The sequence below is a fragment of the Alosa sapidissima genome, chromosome 5 (genome assembly GCF_018492685.1).
Source record: "Alosa sapidissima isolate fAloSap1 chromosome 5, fAloSap1.pri, whole genome shotgun sequence".
Lineage (NCBI taxonomy): Eukaryota > Metazoa > Chordata > Actinopteri > Clupeiformes > Clupeidae > Alosa > Alosa sapidissima.
Window position 1 is genome coordinate 28,314,403 of NC_055961.1, and position 19,282 is coordinate 28,333,684.

The window sequence follows — 19,282 nt, forward strand, 5'->3', positions numbered from 1 at the left end:
AGAACATTCATAGTCTCCATCAAACACAATTCTAATAACACCAGCAGCTACATGAAGCATGTGAAATGACACCATGTACACATGATGACATCTGACATATGCCATGATGACAAAATACTTGTGGTTGTATACTCTTCTCAGGACACCACAAATATAGTAATACACGGCAACTAAAATAAACTAAAATACTAAACACTAAATTCCCTTAAATACAGCATATCAGAGGGAAAACTCTAAAATAAAATAAAATGAGTGAAGACTCACCAAAGTAGAGTATCCATCCTTTTGTGCAGAGGTCAATGTGTCTGTTCCATCACAATCAACACTGAGCAAACTTTGACTGACCGGTCTGAGATACTTAATGTCACTCTTCCTGGAGTCTGTCGTCATGCACACCTCGTAATTGTACACATGCTTTAGAGTTCCTGTTCCTGTGGTGTCTGCGTAATGAGGTGGATAGTATGGAATAACTGGTAGATTTGACTGAAAGAGGACACGTGATTGTCTCCATCTGTAGATTTTCACTGAAATTATAACAACTAAAGAAGAAATGAAGAGGATGGACACCACAGCTAAGGCCAAAACTAAATAAAAAGTTAGATTATCATTGTAGTCCTTGTCGCGCGTAAAATCTGTGATTTCTGAGAGTATTTCAGGAAAGCTGTCCGCCACTGCCACGTTCACATTGACTGTAGCTGAGCGAGAGGGCTGTCCGTTGTCCTCCACTACAACAGTGAGTTTCTGTTTCACAGCATCTTTATCAGTCACCTGGCGCACAGTTCGGATCTCTCCATTCTGTGCACCCACTTCAAACAGCGGCCTATCTGCAGGTTTGTGTAGTTTATATGAGAGCCAGGCATTCTGTCCAGAGTCCACATCAACAGCCACCACTTTACTGACCAGATATCCAACATCTGCTGAACGAGGCACAATCTCAGCCACCACAGAGCCACTGGACTGGACTGGATAAAGGATCTGTGGCGCATTGTCATTTTCGTCCAATATTACTACTCTAACTGTTGCATTACTGCTTAAAGGCGGGGAGCCACCATCCTGGGCTTTGATGTGCACTTCTAAGACTTTTGTTTGCTCATAATCAAACGCACGGACAGCGTGGAGTGCACCACTGTCTGCATTAATAGATATATACGATGAAACTGGATTGCCACTGAACTCCGACTCTATCAGGAAGTAGGATGTACGCGCATTCTGATTCGAATCCATATCATGCGCTGAAACAGAGTAAAACGACATTCCAGGGGGATTGTTTTCCCTAATGCTGGCAGAGTATGATGACTGTTCAAAAACAGGTGCATTGTCGTTTATGTCTGACACCTTGATATTGACTGTTTTGTTCACAGACAGATGTGGTTCTCCCTTATCTATAGCGGTGAAAGTAATATTGTATTCAGAGTTTTTCTCACGGTCTAACTTTCCATCTGTAAGTACTGTGAAATAGTTTTTCAGCGATGACTGAATAATGAATGGAATATTGTTGTTTATGGAGCACTCAACTTTACCATTATTGCCGGAGTCCACATCTTTGACATTAATAATCGCTACAGTAGTGCCACTGGGGGAGTCTTCTGAGATGGGACTCGAAAATGATGTCAGAGCTATCACTGGTGCATTATCATTGACGTCAATAACATCAATAATCACTTTGGTCGAATCCATGTGTCCACCTTGGTCCTTAGCCTGGACTGTTAATTCGTAATTTCGATTCTTTTCATAATCTATATCTCCCGCGACAGTGATCATACCTGTATGTTCATCTATGGCGAATGGTTCACTTTTCTCGTCTAATAGACGCGAGAAATGGTAGGTTACTTGACCATAAGATCCTTGATCTGCATCGGTGGCACTTATTTCCGTTACCATACTACCGCGGGCAGCGTTTTCAACTACTTCCGCTTTGTAGATAAGCTGCGTGAAAACAGGTACATTGTCATTGGTATCTAACACTACTATGGATATTTTCACCGAGCCCGATTTTTGCGGATTACCACCATCGAGTGCAGTCAGCGTAAGAGTTAATGTGTCTTCCTTTTCTCTGTCTAGAGGGACATGCAGATACACCTCTACATATTTGCTTCCACTCGGACTCGTCTTTGTTTTTATATTGAAGTTATCTGTGGGAAACAACGTGTAGCCCTGTAGTGCATTAACTCCCACATCAGCATCGGTGGCACTTTCTTGCAGTATTCTAGTACCTGGCAATGCTGATTCAAGAATTTCCAACTGTATTTCATCCTCTTTAAATACGGGTGCGTTGTCGTTAACGTCCAATATTTCAACAACTATACTGTGCAAATGCATCGGATTCAATAATATCAATTCAAAACTCAAACTACAGGGAGATGTCTGTCCGCATAGCTGCTCTCTGTCTATCCTATCTTTTATGACCAGCGTGCCTTTGTCCAAATTTAAGTCTATGAAATTGCCATTTTCATCACTTACAATACGAGCTCCACCTGTCTTCATGCGTACTGGGTCAAGTCCTAGATCCTGGGCTATATTACCAACCAAGGACCCTTTTCTCATTTCTTCAGGAATTGAATATCTAATTTGTCCGAGAGCCTCACCAAGCAGGAGAAAGATAACAAAGGCCTTCTTCAGCATGTTACTCCCGACAACATATTTCCATTCGTCTGACGTCATCACCACTGTCCTGCTACTCCACATAAAGGAGGAAAATGAAACTATGTATATCCAACGCGATTTCTTCAGTTACAAAAAAGGTTAGGCAGAAAACAAGTCGATTATTCTCATAATATTTCGGCTACAGACTGCGTTTGCTTCCGAAAGGACATCTCAGAGAGATGGCTGTACAGACTAAAGATGGAGGAGCGGCAAAGATATGGGAGGTGGCGCAGATTTGATCAGAGACTGAAGTCAATTTAGGTTAGCCAACAGCGGCACTTAGAGTTCAGTAAGTGTAACAGGGACATTGTTTGACAGGGTCGAATATGGGTTACAAGCAGATATGTAGGTAGGCTATCCTTATTCCAAATAAATACATGAAAACAAATAAAAAATTCCATTCGTGACTCCAAGAGACGCTGCTATATCTTAAGACTTACAATACACATCACATTACAAGTGGTTTGTGCGAGTTTGCAGGGAATTGAAAACTTCAAATAAGACGACTAACAGGAACAGTGGGCGGGTTAATAAGTGAAATATGCTCAACTCACCTGATCCGGGGAGTCTGGGTCATCTAGGAAAAGTTTTTCTTTCATCGCACGTTGTAATGTCTCAGAAGAATTTTGATCCATTATTAAAAGGTTTTGACCAATGGGTCTGGCCAATGTTGCGTCACTCTTCCTGGAGTCTGTTGTCATGCATACCTCATAATTGTATACGTGCTTCAAAGTACCAGTACCTCCAGGGTCCGCATAATGTGGAGGATAGTACGGAATAACTGGCAAATTTGACTGGTACAAAAATCTAGACTGTCTCCATCTGTAGATCCGGACTGAGATTATAGCAACTAAACATGCAATGAAGAGGAAAGATACCACAGCCAATGCCAACACTAAATAAAAGGTCAAGTTATCGTTATAATACTTGTCATGCGTAAAGTCAGTGAATTCTGAGAGTATTTCAGGAAAGCTGTCCGCTACTGCCACATTCACATAGACTGTAGCTGAGCGCGAGGGCTGTCCGTTGTCCTCCACCACAACAGTGAGTTTCTGTTTCACAGCATCTTTATCAGTCACCTGGCGCACAGTTCTGATCTCTCCATTCTGTGCGCCCACTTCAAACAGCGGCCTGTCTGCAGGTTTGTGTAGTTTATATGAGAGCCAGGCATTCTGTCCAGAGTCCCCATCAACAGCCACTACTTTGGTCACGAGATATCCAACATCTGCTGAACGTGGCACCATTTCGGCCACTACAGATCCACTAGTCTGGACAGGATAAAGTATCTGGGGCGCATTGTCATTTTGATCTTGAATATGTACAATCACAGTTACATCTGTGCTCAAAGGCGGTGAACCTCCATCTCTGGCTGTAACGTTAAAGTGAAACGTTTTCATTTGTTCGTAATCAAATGTGCGCAAAGCCTGAATCACACCACTATCTGGGTTTACAGAAACTAATGAGCTGGCAGGCATGCCACCAATATCCTTATCGCTAAGAAAGTATGTAACTCTTGCATTTAAACCTGCGTCTAAATCAGCAGCTTTAATTGTGATTATTGATATACCTGGGCTGTTGTTTTCAATAATAAATGCGCTTAATTCATTGTGATCAAACAACGGAGGATTGTCGTTCACATCCGATATTTTAACTGTTACTGGTTTATTGCCATGACGTTTGGGTATTCCTTCGTCGGAAACCATAATGGTAATATTATATTCAGCTATAGTCTCTCTATCCAACGGACCGTTTGTAACAAGTGTGTAGTAATCGCTTAAAGATGATTCGATTATGAAGGGAATGTCTGTGTTTATGGCGCAGTGTACTATGCCATTTTTGCCAGAGTCTGCGTCCTCTGCATTTATTACAGCGATCGTTGTCCCAATGGGTGCATTCTCTGGTATGGTGTTTGAAAAGGACATCAGTTGTATGGAAGGGGAGTTGTCGTTCTCATCAACTATTTCTAAGACCACTTTGCATGTGTCAGCAAGACCACCAAAGTCTTTTGCCTTCACATTTAGTTGGTAGTTGGTCTCAGTCTCATAGTCTAAATTTCCCTGCAAAGTTATCTCCCCCGTGTCTGGATTTATTCGGAAAAGCTCTGTAGCCTCTATACTGGTCTGCGCAAAAGAATAAGTAAGCTCGCCATTTGCACCCTGGTCTGCATCAGAGGCACGGACAACAGTTATTAGTGTGCCACTAGGCGAATTCTCTTGTACCTCCGCTTTATACACGGCTTGCTCACAAATCGGAGCATTATCATTACCATCTAATACTGTGATGTGGATGCTCACCGTGCCAGATTTCTGAGGCTCTCCGCCATCACTGGCAATGAGCATCAGAGTTAGCGATTCTTTTCTTTCACGGTCTAGGTGCTTTTGAAGTACCATTTCGACATATTTTCTGCCGTCCGCTTGGCTTTGAATTTGAAGTTTAAAATGATCAGACGGTCTAAGTACATAGTTTTGAATAGCATTGACACCTACGTCTAAATCTACAGCACTGTCTAATCCAAAACGAGTTCCCAACACAGCAAGCTCGCTTATTTCCAGATCCACCCTGTTTTTAGGAAACAAGGGCGCGTTGTCATTAATATCCCGAACCTCGACCGTAACACGATGTAGCTGTATAGGGTTTTCCATTATGATTTCAAAGCTGAAACTACATGGCGTAATGTGTTTACAAAGCTCCTCTCGGTCAATTCTTTCTTTAACAACCAGAATGCCTTTGTCTCTGTCGAGATCAACATACTGACGACTCCCTTTTGTGACAATCCGAGCTTTACCAGAAATGAGTCTGTCAATGTCTAGTCCGAAATCTTTTGCAATATTACCCACTAATGATCCCTCTGGCTGTTCCTCTGGGATTGAATATCTTGCTTGACTATAAACGACATATATGTTTATACAAATAATTAACAGCAGTACTTGCCATTTCACAACCAGATCTATCCGCCAAGGCCTGCTTAGCAAACCGAATATTTCATAATCCATTATGTGAATTCAAGCACTCTTTTAGTATTGTCCTGTATTTCCACGTGAAGACGGGATCATGTAGACATATGATTGCGCTGGTAGAGAAATGTCTAAGCAGTCCAGAATATTGTTAGGAAAAATATGCTTTCAATGTCGGTTTCGTCAACGACTGCGGGAGGTCTCCGCCTCATACAGAAAAAGGAAAGTCTAGTTCAACAGCGGCCCTTTGAGTCTACAAGGAGATACTGCACGCCTTTGTATTTAAAACGATGTAAAACGTGGAGATATGCCATGTTGAAATAGTAAAAATAAATACATCGAAGTAGTAAACGAGTTGGTGCATTGGTTTGTGAAAACAACAATGGTTGAATAAATGCTTGTAAAGCACAAATAATTCATACACATAGTATACAATGTTAATAGCCTACAATAAATGGATACGTTTGAGAGACGGGAGAGAGATAAAGCTGGACTCACCAGAGTTGAATATTCACTCGGTGCGTTGTCCCTTCGTACAGAAGTCAGCGTGTCTGTTCCACCACCATCAACACTGAGCAAATTTTGACTGACTGGTCTGAGATACTTGACATCACTGTTCCGAGAGTCAGTTGTCATACACACTTCATAATTATACACATGTTTCAGAGTTCCTGTGCCCCCAGCGTCTGCGTAATGAGGTGGGTAGTATGGAATAACTGGTAGATTGGACTGATAGAGGTGAGATTGTCTCCATCTGTAGATCTTCACTGAGATTATAACGACTAAACACGAAACAAATAAGAAGGACACTACAGCTAAGGCCAAGACCAAGAAAAAAGTCAAGTTGTCATTGTGATCCTTGTCGCGCGTAAAGTCTGTGAATTCTGAGAGCATTTCAGGAAAGTTGTCCGCTACTGCCACGTTCACATTGACTGTAGCAGAGCGAGAGGGCTGTCCGCTGTCCTCCACTACAACGGTGAGTTTCTGTTTCACAGCATCTTTATCAGTCACCTGGCGCACAGTTCTGATCTCTCCATTCTGTGCGCCAACTTCAAAAAGCGGCTTGTCTGCAGGTTTCTGTAGTTTATATGAGAGCCAGGCATTCTGTCCAGAGTCTACATCAACAGCCACCACTTTAGTGACCAGATAACCAATATCTGCTGAGCGAGGCACAATCTCAGCCACCAGAGAGCCACCTGTCTGCACTGGGTAAAGTATGTGAGGTGAGTTATCATTCTGATCCTGGATAAGAACTTTTACAGTTACATTACTACTTAAAGGCGGCGAGCCTCCGTCTTGGGCTTTTATTAGAAATTCAAAAACCTTAGTTTGCTCATAATCAAAAGACTTTATGGCATGAATTATCCCAGTTTCAGAATTCACTGATATGAATTTAGAAATGGCACCTTCCTTAACGTGAGAGTCACTCAAATAGTATGATATTCTAGCGTTTAGATCACAGTCTTCATCTCTGGCATGAACCGAGGCCAAAGACACACCCGGTTCATTGTTCTCTGACAGATGAGCTATGTACATATTCTCTGCAAACACTGGAGCGTTGTCATTCACATCTGATATTTTAATACGTAAAGTCTTATTAGTTTTAAGCGACGGAAATCCCTGGTCTGAGGCAGTGACTGTAATGATGTACTCCGAGACGACCTCGCGATCCAAAAGACCGTCTGTAACCAACGTATAATAACTGTTGAGTGAGGATTTAACCTTAAACGGAAGTGATGCATTAATGCTACAGTTCACAAGCCCATTCTTACCACTATCAAGATCTTTGACGTTAAGTATAGCCAAAGTAGTCCCAATCGGAGAATTTTCAGGGACCGTATTAGAAAACGAAGTCAAGCCTATAACAGGGGAATTGTCATTTACATCAATCACCTCAATTATAACTTTACAGGACTTGGAGAGCCCACCTACATCCTTGGCGATGACATTTATTTGAAATTGCTTCGATTTCTCAAAATCAATTAAATCAGATACTTTAATTTGACCATGTGTACGATTTAAAGAGAAAGGAATTGAATTTTGCTGTGTTAAATGGTCAAAGAAATAAGATACCTGTCCATTAAGTCCCTCATCAGCGTCTGTTGCGATCACAGTTGTTACTAAACTCCCAATGGGTGAATTTTCCAGAACAGTGGACTTGTAAACTGCTTGGGTAAACGACGGCGCATTGTCATTAGCATCTAGGATGTTAACTCTTACAGTCACTGTCCCTGTTCGACGAGGAGTACCCCCATCGGAGGCAGTCAGTGTTAATAACAGTTCACTCTGTTTTTCTCTGTCTAAAGGAGACTGCAGTATCATCTCCACATACTTTCCTCCGTCGGCGAGCAGTTGTTCTTTCAGATTAAATTGTGTGCTTGGGTTAAGAGTATAAGTCTGAAGTGTATTCGTCCCTACATCAGCATCAACGGCGCTGCCCAACACAAACTGTGCCCCAGGTAATGCAGACTCACTAATATCCAGTGCGATTTCTTTACTTGAAAAAGAAGGTGCATTATCATTTATATCCGTTATTTCAACAGTAATACTAAACAATTCCATTGGGTTTTCTAAAACAATTTCAAAGCTGAAACTGCAAGGAGAGATCTGTGCACACAGCTCCTCTCTATCAATGCGCCTTTTCACAAGCAAAAGCCCTTTGTCCGCATTTAACTCTACACAGTCGTTGTTGTCGTCGGAAACTATGCGAGCTCGACCTGCTCTCAGTCTCTTGATGTCCACTCCTAAGTCTTTTGACACATCACCCACTAAAGACCCCTTAACCATTTCCTCTGGTATAGAGTATCTCACCTGACACCATGTTGCATTGATCTGCATCATCGATAGAATAAATATGTGTGTATACCAACGACACGGTGGCCATTCCCTTTCTCGTTTGCACATTGTCCTCGAGCAAGTGGAAAACAATTAGCCTAGGTTATAATCCAAATTTTGACCCAACGGCAGATGTCACAAGTTTGTTTGGATAGATCTCACGAGGTAATTCCTTTGCATTTTATCATGTTAAAATGTGTTGTTCCATCGATGTTCAGAGGAAAAATATGGTGTTTCTCCTTATGCTAAGCTTGGTGAAGAAGGGAGGTTCCTTCAAAATGAACCAAAATCGACTTGCTGATCAACAGCGGCTCCAAGAGACCGAAAAACAAAATTGCCGACCACAAGTCACATATGACGCATTCCCATATGTTCTTTTTTACATAATAAATGGATAAATAAATGTATCAAACAGAATATATCATTAGTATTATCATTTTTGTTCCGTTGTTGTTGTTGTTGTTGTTGTTAATCAACTAATACCCAGTCATCTCCTCACTGAATGGCATACGTGTGTGTGAGCCTTTCCGTTTCAGCACCACGGACAGTGACTGAAGAACACCACAAAAGCGACCGCTGATAGAAGCACTACAGATTTTAAATACAAATTAAATACAAATGAGCACTAAGAACGGGTGGCAGCTGAGCCGGATAGACGTAAGGCTTTACATACCTGGTTGATGTATAACCCACACAGCTGTTCAGTACCACAACACCGGCATCACATCACAACCATCACCATCAAAAAAGCATCAACCTCTCAATTTGGAAATTACCTCAAACTCATAAGAGCTCTTTTGGCACTTTTCCATTCTAGAACAAAGTATATTTGACCACTTTATGATGTCACAATTTAACAATGACATGACATGGGCAGTTGGAATGTAACTTGTACATTGTTCAGATCTGTGTTGTGGGTTACATTTAGAGAGCAGCTGATTTTACTGAGGTTTTAGATTAGGACAGGAGTTGATCATTCAAGATGAGAAAGTCTCATATATAAAAACAACAGTAAGATTCAGTGCATTGGGCCTTCTTTGAAAATACTGCATGCACACACACACACACACACACACACACACACACACACACACACACACACACACACACACACACACAGCATGAGCACATAGGCAGACAAAATCAAGAATGTGTCAATAGTGTGAATTTGCCACCTACTTTGATTATGTCCTGTCCAATATTTTGCATATATGAATGGTTCAACACATTCAGCAATGTTAATGACCTTATTACTTCTCCTCAATATTTTGCTTCATGTCTTTTATTTTTATATATCTTTAGAATTAATATTACAGCTTTTGCAGTTTAACTAGAGGCCAAGGGAAGATACTGCACAACCTCTGAAGCGACAAAACATGTGGAGCTGTGACGCTATGAGGCAATCCTCCTACTGACCTACTTTACCCCAGCAGTGCAGGGCCTTTTAGTGTGAATACAGACCCACACCCTCTGTACGTGTGCCCACATGTGTGTGTGTGTGTGTGTGTGTGTGTGAGTGTGAGTGTGAGAAAGAGAAAAAGAGAGAGAGAGAGAAAGTAAGTGTGAGATTGAGTGAAAGAGTGTGTCTGACCAGGAAGAGGGAGAGAGAGAGTATGTGTGTGTTTGAGAAAGGAGGAGGGAGAGAGAGAGACTGAGAGGAGTAGGGAGAGATAGAGAGAGAGGAAGAGGTAGAGAGAGAGTTTAATAGAGGAAGAGCAGGACTGTGTCAGAGAGGAAGTGGGAGAAACGGTGCATGTGTGTGTGTGTGTGTGTTTGTGTGTGTGTGTGTGTGTGTGTGTGTGTGTGTGTGTGTGTGTGTGTGTGTGTGTGTGTGTGTGTGTGTGTGTGTGGACATGTGTTTCAGAGAGAGAGAGAGAGAGAGAGAGAGAGAGAGAGAGAGAGAGAGAAGAGTTGCACAGGGGAGCAGGCTAAATGCACCACAACCTAATGAATAAAGAAAGATATGACACACTTTGCACACTTTGTTATGTAGAGGGTGCCAGCTGCTAACGGTACCTTTCTTTTACGCTGCATTGCCAGTTTTTGGCAAGAAGGTTTGTTTTCCATTTTTAGCTGCAGCTCTTTGTTTGAACAACATCAAACTCTCCTGCAAATTCAGTGTGTTGTTGGGCTGACTGGCTGGGGAGCACGCAATGCCCCTTGCCTTAGATTGTGTGGTGATATAAAAGATTGTGTGGTGATATAAAAGATTGTGTATAAAAGATTGTGTCTTACCTTTTGTATTTGGTAGGACATTGCAGGACAGGAGAGCAGGACAGGAGAGCAGAGGGAAGAAAAGAAAAAGAAGAAATGACACTGGTCAGTCATTTGCCCATTTACCCATCATTAATGTTTAGAGTCAGTCATTTGCCCATTTACCCATCATTAATGTTTAGAATCTAACCACTCATTGCTGTTACGTATGTGAAGATACACATCTATAACTGCACAGGCAGGCAGAGGTACTCATGTTCTGACACATACATACTGATATGTGCATGCACAAACACACACACAAACGCACGCACACACAGACATGCACGCACACAGACACACACACACAGAGTAGTAGTAAGATCAGAAATTAGCATGTAGAACATACATTGTAATACACAGGACCTCTGATTATGTTGTGAGTGTCCATACAACCATATGGTTGAACCATACAAACCAGTGAACCATACAAACCAGAGAAGTTCAGAGAAAACAATTCCTCTAAGAGGAAATATATAACTGTATAAAAAGTGTATAAAAATAAATGTATGTGCAAAAAAATCATATACATTTATGTTCTCTACTATAATACAAAATTAAGACATAATAGATATGATAGATGCAGAGGTAACTTTTCCCAAAGTGCAACTGCATCCAACTGTCTTCATGCTGAGTCACTGATATGAACTTGGCACCTTCATAAAATTGAGTGACATCCAAATAGTATGATATTCTAGTGTTCTGATCAGTCTTGATCTCTGGCATGAACAGAGGCCAAAGACACACCCGGTTCATTGTTCTCTAACAGATCAGCTATGTACATACTCTTTGCAAGCACTGGAGCGTTGTCATTCACATCTCAGATATTAATAAGTGAAGTTTTCTTATTTTTTAGCATTGGAGATCCCTGATTTGAGGAAGTGACTTCCAGAGAACCAACATGACAACACTCCAACTCCCAGAGCAACCCATCCCTGCCCATTAAATCTCAAGGCAGATGCTGTGCACAGCTTGTCTGAGGTAACTTTTCCCAGAGTGCCACTGTAGCCCCCAACCCCCCCCCCCCCCTGTTTTCATGCTCATGGTGAGATTAAGGAAATTACCCACACACATCAGCAGCCAATAACTGAGTCAAGGTGGGTTTCAAAAAGAAAATAAATGAATCAGGTGTATCAGGTGTATAGTTTTGGGAGGCAATCCACCCTTCATGGCACAATGTCATTGTAATTGGACAACACATGAAAAGAACAATAAATAATATAATCGATATTTATGTCTATGTGTGTTTTATTCCACAGCTCTATCTCTTGAGGATTGTCTCCTGCTCTTCTTGTGTGTCTGTATGGTTGTGGTCCTGGGTGAGAGCGAGATGAAGAGAGAGAGAAAACTATTGTGTGTGTGTGTGTGTGTGTGTGTGTGTGTGTGTGTGTGTGTGTGTGTGTGTGTGTGTCTGTGTTTAGTGTTGTTGTGCACATTAGTTTGTAAAAGTACTTCTAAACAACTTTTGTTCTGGCTCTTTAACTTTTCTCACACACACACACACACACACACACACACACACACACACACACACACACACACACACACACACACATACACATACACACAGCTCTACTTTTATTCTGACCTACTTCTCTCTCAAAAACACAATATAATGAAGCAGTGCACATCTGTGTAGATTTCTAATTAACCAAAGACCTGTCTCCTTGAGGCTGTCAGGCATACTGCACACCCATCTGACAACAAACAATGCAATTAGTGCTCACTATTCACACACATTTGTATAGCACGACTGACCAACAACTATTCTGCAAAAGTGACAATAAATGTCACACATCTCAAAGCACTGTGGCAATACTAGTATGAAAAAGAGAAATTGCATTTGTGGAAAAGTTATAGTACCCGAATGAATCAACCACATCCTAAATTGATGACTGATCACTTTCTCTCTCTCTCTCTCTCTCTCTCTCTCTCTCTCTCTCTCTCTCTCTCTCTCTCTCTCTCTCACACACACACACACACACACACACACACACACACACACACACACACACACACACGCAAACATCAAACATCATCAGCCTCTCACTTTTGCACAACTTTTTTCTTGGCTCCACTTATTCATAGGTATTATGAAGCAAGGGCATTAGAAACACATTTGTTTGGAACAGTACAGTACTAACTTAAAAAAAAAAACTCAAATGAGTGATTACCAGAGTTGAATATTTTGATCCATTATCAAAGAAGTTGATGCAATCACTGTTGTCATGCGTATTCTTCTTTAGAGTACTACCAGCAGAAAGGATGCTGTCATTGTAAGATCGGACAAACTTGAAATCACTTGTACGGGAGCCAGTTGTCATATATGCATCATAATTGTAGGAACTACGGAGAGTTCCAGTTCCATCAACCTCTGCATAATGAGGAGGTAAATAAGCACTTGGAATAGCAACTGCTCCATCAAACAACAGCCTGCGCTTTGTCTTACGGCAAAACCTCAAAGACATTAACAAGATAATGAAAGTGAGGAAGAATGTTGAAACAGACACCAGCGCAATGATCAGATAAGATGTGAGTTTAGAATTGCTCTCCTCATAAGACATGTCTTTCAGTTCAGGAACTTCAGCCAAGTTATCAGAGATGAGTAAATATACGGCACAGGTTGTAGAGAGAGAGGGCTGTCCGTTATCTTTCACTGAGATCACAAGGTTCTGCTTCATGCTGTCAGATTCAGAAATGTCCCTCTGAGCCCTGATCTCTCCACTGTGGAGACCAATAGTGAAAAGTCCCGGATCAGTCGACTTCACGATCTGATACGACAGCCACGCGTTCTGTCCAGAGTCAGCATCAACAGCGATCACTTTGGAGACCAGCGAGCCAGAAAGAGCAGCTTTAGGAACCATCTCAGTCATGAAGGAGTTTCCTTCTGGAGTAGGGTATAATATCTGAGGAGAGTTATCATTCTCATCTGTTATGAACACACTCACAGTCACGTTGCTGCTGAGTGGAGGAGAACCATTGTCTCTGGCTACAACCTGAACTTTGAAGCTTCTGAACTGCTCATAGTCAAAGGCCCTCACAGCATGGATCACCCCTGTGTCTCCATTAATGGATACATATGAGGAGACTGGAACACCATTGACCTCACTGGGCAACAGAGAGTAGAACACTGTGCCATTCTGTCTCCAGTCTGGGTCTCTCGCAGTAACAGAACAGACAGAGGAGCCAGGCTTGTTATTCTCAGTCACATATGCACTGTAGGACTGATGTTCAAATACAGGAGGGTTATCATTTACATCAGACACAGAGAGATGAATAGTCTTGGAGGATGACAGTGGTGGATTGCCTTCATCAATTGCAGTTATTGTAATATTATACTGAGTTAACTTTTCACGGTCTAGTTCAGCTGCAGTGACCAGTGAGTAATAATTCTTCACAGATGGATTCAATTTAAAAGGGATGTTTTCTGGAATGGCACAGCGGACCTGTCTGTTTCCCTCAGAGTCTTTATCCTGCACATTAATTATGCCCACTTCTGTGCCTGGTGCTGTATCCTCAGGAATAGGGTTATTAAGTGATTTGATAAATATCAAAGGTGCATTATCATTGACATCACTTATCTCTATAATTACTTTAGCATTAGAGGCCAAACCTGCACCATCTTTGGCTTGGACCCTTAACTCATACTCATGTTTCTCCTCGTAGTCAATTGAACCAATTACTTTGATTTCTCCACTCAAGTTGTCTATTGCGAACAGTCTCGCTGCTTTGTCTGATATGCGGCTAAATTCATACGTGACCTCGCCATATGCGCCTTCATCCGCATCTGTGGCACTTACGGTCAGAACAACAGTACCTGAAGGGGCGTTTTCTGGCAGATTGACTTCATAAACAGGCTGACTGAACACAGGCAAATTATCGTTTGCATCCATGACTGTGACATGAATTATAACAGTTCCAGATCTCTGTGGAGTACCGCCGTCAATAGCAGACAGCGAAAATATCACTTCCTCCTCATTTTCACGATCTAGTTCATTCTCTAAGATCAGCTCGCTGTATTTACCCCCATCCGAATTTGAATGTACAGCCAATGCAAAATGATCGCTGTTCTCCAGCTTATAGTTTTGAATTCCGTTGTGTCCCACATCTGAATCGTGCGCTTCAGGTAAAGGAAACCGTGCCCCTTTCACAGCGGATTCTCTGATTTCAAGTTTAACTTTGTCATTAAGGAATTTCGGTGTATTATCATTTACATCCTCAACCTGCAAAGTAATGGCATGCAGTTCAAGCGGGGACTCAAGAACTAATTCGTATTTCAAAGAGCAAGCTGTTTTAGCACCACACAATTCTTCGCGGTCAATTCTCTCGGAGATCGCCAGACTGCCGGCTTGTAAGTCTATGTCACAAAAGCGTTTGCTGCTCCCATCTGAATCTAATCTTGCCTTGCGATGTAATAGCCCGCGCGCGTCGAGTCCAAGATCCTTGGCTATATCTGCAATGACAGATCCAACATCCAATTCTTCTGGAATAGAGTAGCTCAAATCTCCAAGACCCGTGCCAACCAAGGAAAAGATGTTCGCAAAACAGAGTAAAACCTCAAAAAATGAAATGATTTTCATCTGCATTCTCGCCATTTTGAATATCCAAGGTACACCTAACTAGGTAATGAATAGAGAAACAGAGTAGGCGAAATGAGACCATAAATCCTTGATACAGATTCAAAAACGACTGTTAGGTTAGTCGACCAGCTTTGGTGATGTACTGACGAGCAATGAAGGCCTTTATCAATTTAAATATTATAACAGTGGGTGGAACTGTAACACTTCTGAAACGTAGCTGGTCTATGGCGACACTCAGAGTTCTGTTATGAAACTACAGTGGGACGTGAGAGAAACGTGGGCATCAACTTTACACAGTAGCCTACATTTAAAATATCACACGATGTTTGGGAAAGAGCATCTGTATGATAGATTTTACATGGCTCATTTTCTATCTCTAAGCCTATTATTATTCATCTTGTAAAATTAACTGCTGCTGTTAGTTTAGGCTACCACATGTTGGTAATACGATTACAAACAGAAGACCTTTTTTATAGCCTACAGTCTGTGCAGAAGGTATACGCATCAATCTAACTACCAGTTATGGCACTATACATTACAACAAGACCAACAAAAATGTTGAGTCATAAGCTTGCTAACGGTGCATGTGAAGCGAGACAGAGACCAAAGGAGATCATGGGGGGGGGGGGGGGTTGACGATCTAGACTGTCTGTGCAGCAGTGCTTAGAGTTTATAATTTGAATAAGTTAATTTATGGTTTATAGGGTTTATGTTAAATGTGTGAAATAATAATGCAAAGCTATGAAAATCCAACTCCATATTCCCAACAGAAAAGTTGTTGAGATATAATCATAATACTGATGAGTGATAAAAGGATAATAAAGTCTAGAAGCAAGTCAGCTTTGAGTTACTTGTTTTGGGCTGTCTATGAAACTTTGAAACAGACACTTTGTCAGGTTCACGGGATAACATGCGACTTATTCTTTAAGTCTATTAAAAATGTACATCCTGTAGATCTGACTGAATGCTTCCATTAGAATAATAGACGAATGATTGATTGAATGATTCAACTACAGTTCAAAAACAATATTGTTTAAATTAGTGAGAATCCTCATCTCATCATCATACATCACATTGTTTCTCTCTTCAAGCAAAAATGGGTATAAGAAAAATAAACAAAGAAAAAAATGTATGCTGAGAATGTTTACCAGAGTGGAGCATTTTGATCCTGTGAAGTCAAGACATTCACTGCTCGCCCCCAGATTCTTTGGTAATGTGTTGCCGGCGAGCAGAGTGTTGTCACTGTAAGAGCTGACAAACTTGAAGTCACTGGTACGTGACCCTGTGGTCATATAGGCATCATAGTTATAAGCACTACGGAGAGTTCCAGTTCCATCAACATCTGCATAGTTGGGAGGTAAATATGCACTGGGAATGGCTACTGCTCCATCAAACAGCAGTCTGGGCTTTCTCCTGTGGCAAATCCTTATGGTCACAATGAGAATGATGAAAGTGAGGAAAAATGTGGAAACAGACACCAGAGCAATGATCAGATAAGATGTGAGTTTAGAATTGCTCTCCTCATAAGACATGTCTTTCAGTTCAGGAACTTCAGCCAAGTTATCAGAGATGAGTAAATATACGGCACAGGTTGTAGAGAGAGAGGGCTGTCCGTTATCTTTCACTGAGATCACAAGGTTCTGCTTCATGCTGTCAGATTCAGAAATGTCCCTCTGAGCCCTGATCTCTCCACTGTGGAGACCAATAGTGAAAAGTCCCGGATCAGTCGACTTCACGATCTGATACGACAGCCACGCGTTCTGTCCAGAGTCAGCATCAACAGCGATCACTTTGGAGACCAGCGAGCCAGAAAGAGCAGCTTTAGGAACCATCTCAGTCATGAAGGAGTTTCCTTCTGGAGTAGGGTATAATATCTGAGGAGAGTTATCATTCTCATCTGTTATGAACACACTCACAGTCACGTTGCTGCTGAGTGGAGGAGAACCATTGTCTCTGGCTACAACCTGAACTTTGAAGCTTCTGAACTGTTCATAGTCAAAGGCCCTCACAGCATGGATCACCCCTGTGTCTCCATTAATGGATACATATGAAGAGACCGGAACACCATTGACCTCACTGGGCAACAGAGAGTAGAACACTGTGCCATTCTGTCTCCAGTCTGGGTCTCTCGCAGTGACAGAACAGACAGAGGAACCAGGCTTGTTATTCTCAGTCACATATGCGCTGTAGGACTGATGTTCAAATACAGGGGGGTTATCATTTACATCAGACACAGAGAGATGGATTGTCTTGGAGGATGACAGTGGCGGAGACCCTTCATCAGTAGCAATGAGAGTTATATTATAATCTGAGATCTGTTCCCGGTCTAATTCACCTGCTGTCACTAGGGAATAGTAGTTCTCAATGGATGGTAGCAATTTGAATGGAACATTTTGCTGAATGGTGCAACGCACCTGACGGTTTCCCTCTGAGTCTTCATCCTGCACATTAATAATGCCAACCTCTGTACCAGGTGCAGCACTTTCAGGAACTGGATTTTTCAGTGATTTAACATTAATTACTGGAGCATTATCATTTACATCACTTATGTCTATAATAACTTTTGCATTAGATGATAAACCAGAACCATCCTTAGCCTGAACCCTGATTTCATAGTGATTTTCCTCCTCAAAATCTATTGGCCCAGATAATGTAATCTCTCCTGTCACCTTATCAATTGTAAAGAGTTTAGCTACTTTACCAGCTAGAAGACTGAATTCATATGTGACTTGTCCATATGCTCCCTCGTCAGCATCAGTGGCAGTTACAGTTATAACTGAAGTGCCTAAAGGGGAGTTTTCTGGCAGACTGAGTTTGTAAGCTAGTTTACTGAATACTGGTAGGTTATCATTAACATCCGAGACGGTGACGTGTATCGTTACACTACCTGATCTCTGAGGCGAGCCTCCATCTATAGCAGTAAGCAACAACGACAGTTCATGCTGCTGTTCACGGTCCAGTTCTTTGTCTAAAACCAATTCGCTGTATTTTACTCCATCGGAATTAGACTGTACTGATAATGTAAAATGGTCGTTCTTTTCAAGTGAATAGCTTTGAATACTGTTTCTGCCCACATCCGAGTCATGCGCCACATCCAAAGGAAAGCGTGCACCTTTAACAGCCGATTCTGGAATTAACAGTTTAATTTCATCGTTGGGAAATTGAGGTGAGTTATCATTTATATCCTGAATTTGCAACATTATCCTATGTAACTCTAATGGGTTTTCCAGGAGCAGTTCATATTTTAAAGGGCACGAGGGTTTCGCACCGCATATTTCTTCCCTGTCTATTCTTTCAGCAATCATTAGTTCACCTGACTGGGCATTTAATTCGCAATACCGTTTGCGGCTACCCTTCAGATCTATTCGAGCATTCCGCAGTGATAATCCACGAGCATCAAGTCCGAGATCCTTCGCTATATTCCCAACCACAGCTCCTCGCTTCATCTCTTCTGGTATTGAATAGGCAAAATCGCCATGACTGCCGTTAAATCCAACGATCAAAAACGCCATCCATAGCATTACGTATAGAAACAAGAAAGAACTGTATCCTGTCTTCATTCCGATAGAGAAGTAGCGCAGACCTAGCCTATGTTTCCAGTAGATTCCAAACACCAGAAAAAAAACCCACCAAAACGTCAACTAATGCAGACAGCCAGAGGACTATTAATGCCAGAGACTGCAGAGTAAATGCACATCAGGTTTGCTTCACCACAAAGCCATGGTTGACTCTGAATTATCTATTTAAATATTATAACAGAGGGTGGGGATGGTCATTTAAGTGTCTACCGTTGGTCTATAGCGACACCCGGAGTTCTCTGGTAAAATTACGAGAGATGAGAGTCTGAAAATACAGTCTGAAAACGTTGGAATAAAAATCGCATGCAATTCATTACATGTCCAATCACCTACATGTATAGAATAAATATTTGTAATCAAACACTCCTTGTAGGTGATATGAAAATAGCATAGGGAATGTATGAGTTTGGCTCTAGTGAAGGATGTGTAAGAGTTCTGT

General features: G+C 41.6%; 1 protein-coding gene across 17 annotated transcripts in view; it reads right to left on the reverse strand.

Moving 5' to 3' along the window:
* LOC121709120 (protocadherin gamma-A4-like) overlaps positions 1-19,282 on the reverse strand; it is a 162,830-nt gene that overhangs the window by 85,986 nt on the left and 57,562 nt on the right. Inside the window, exons 1-2 of one of the 17 annotated variants that reach the window (XM_042092245.1) lie at positions 3,198-6,070; positions 286-440 (exon numbers count right to left, since the gene is read on the reverse strand). The exons of 11 other annotated variants lie outside the window; for them this stretch is intronic. In XM_042092245.1, the coding sequence (XP_041948179.1) occupies positions 417-440; positions 3,198-5,636 (2,463 nt within the window). In that variant the 5' untranslated portion in view covers positions 5,637-6,070 and the 3' untranslated portion in view covers positions 286-416. Of the gene's footprint in view, positions 1-285; positions 441-3,197; positions 6,071-6,095; positions 8,727-12,859; positions 15,488-16,413; positions 18,888-19,282 lie in introns of those variants that run through there. 5 more of the 17 variants (XM_042092246.1, XM_042092216.1, XM_042092235.1 and 2 more) reach the window with 5 other exon arrangements.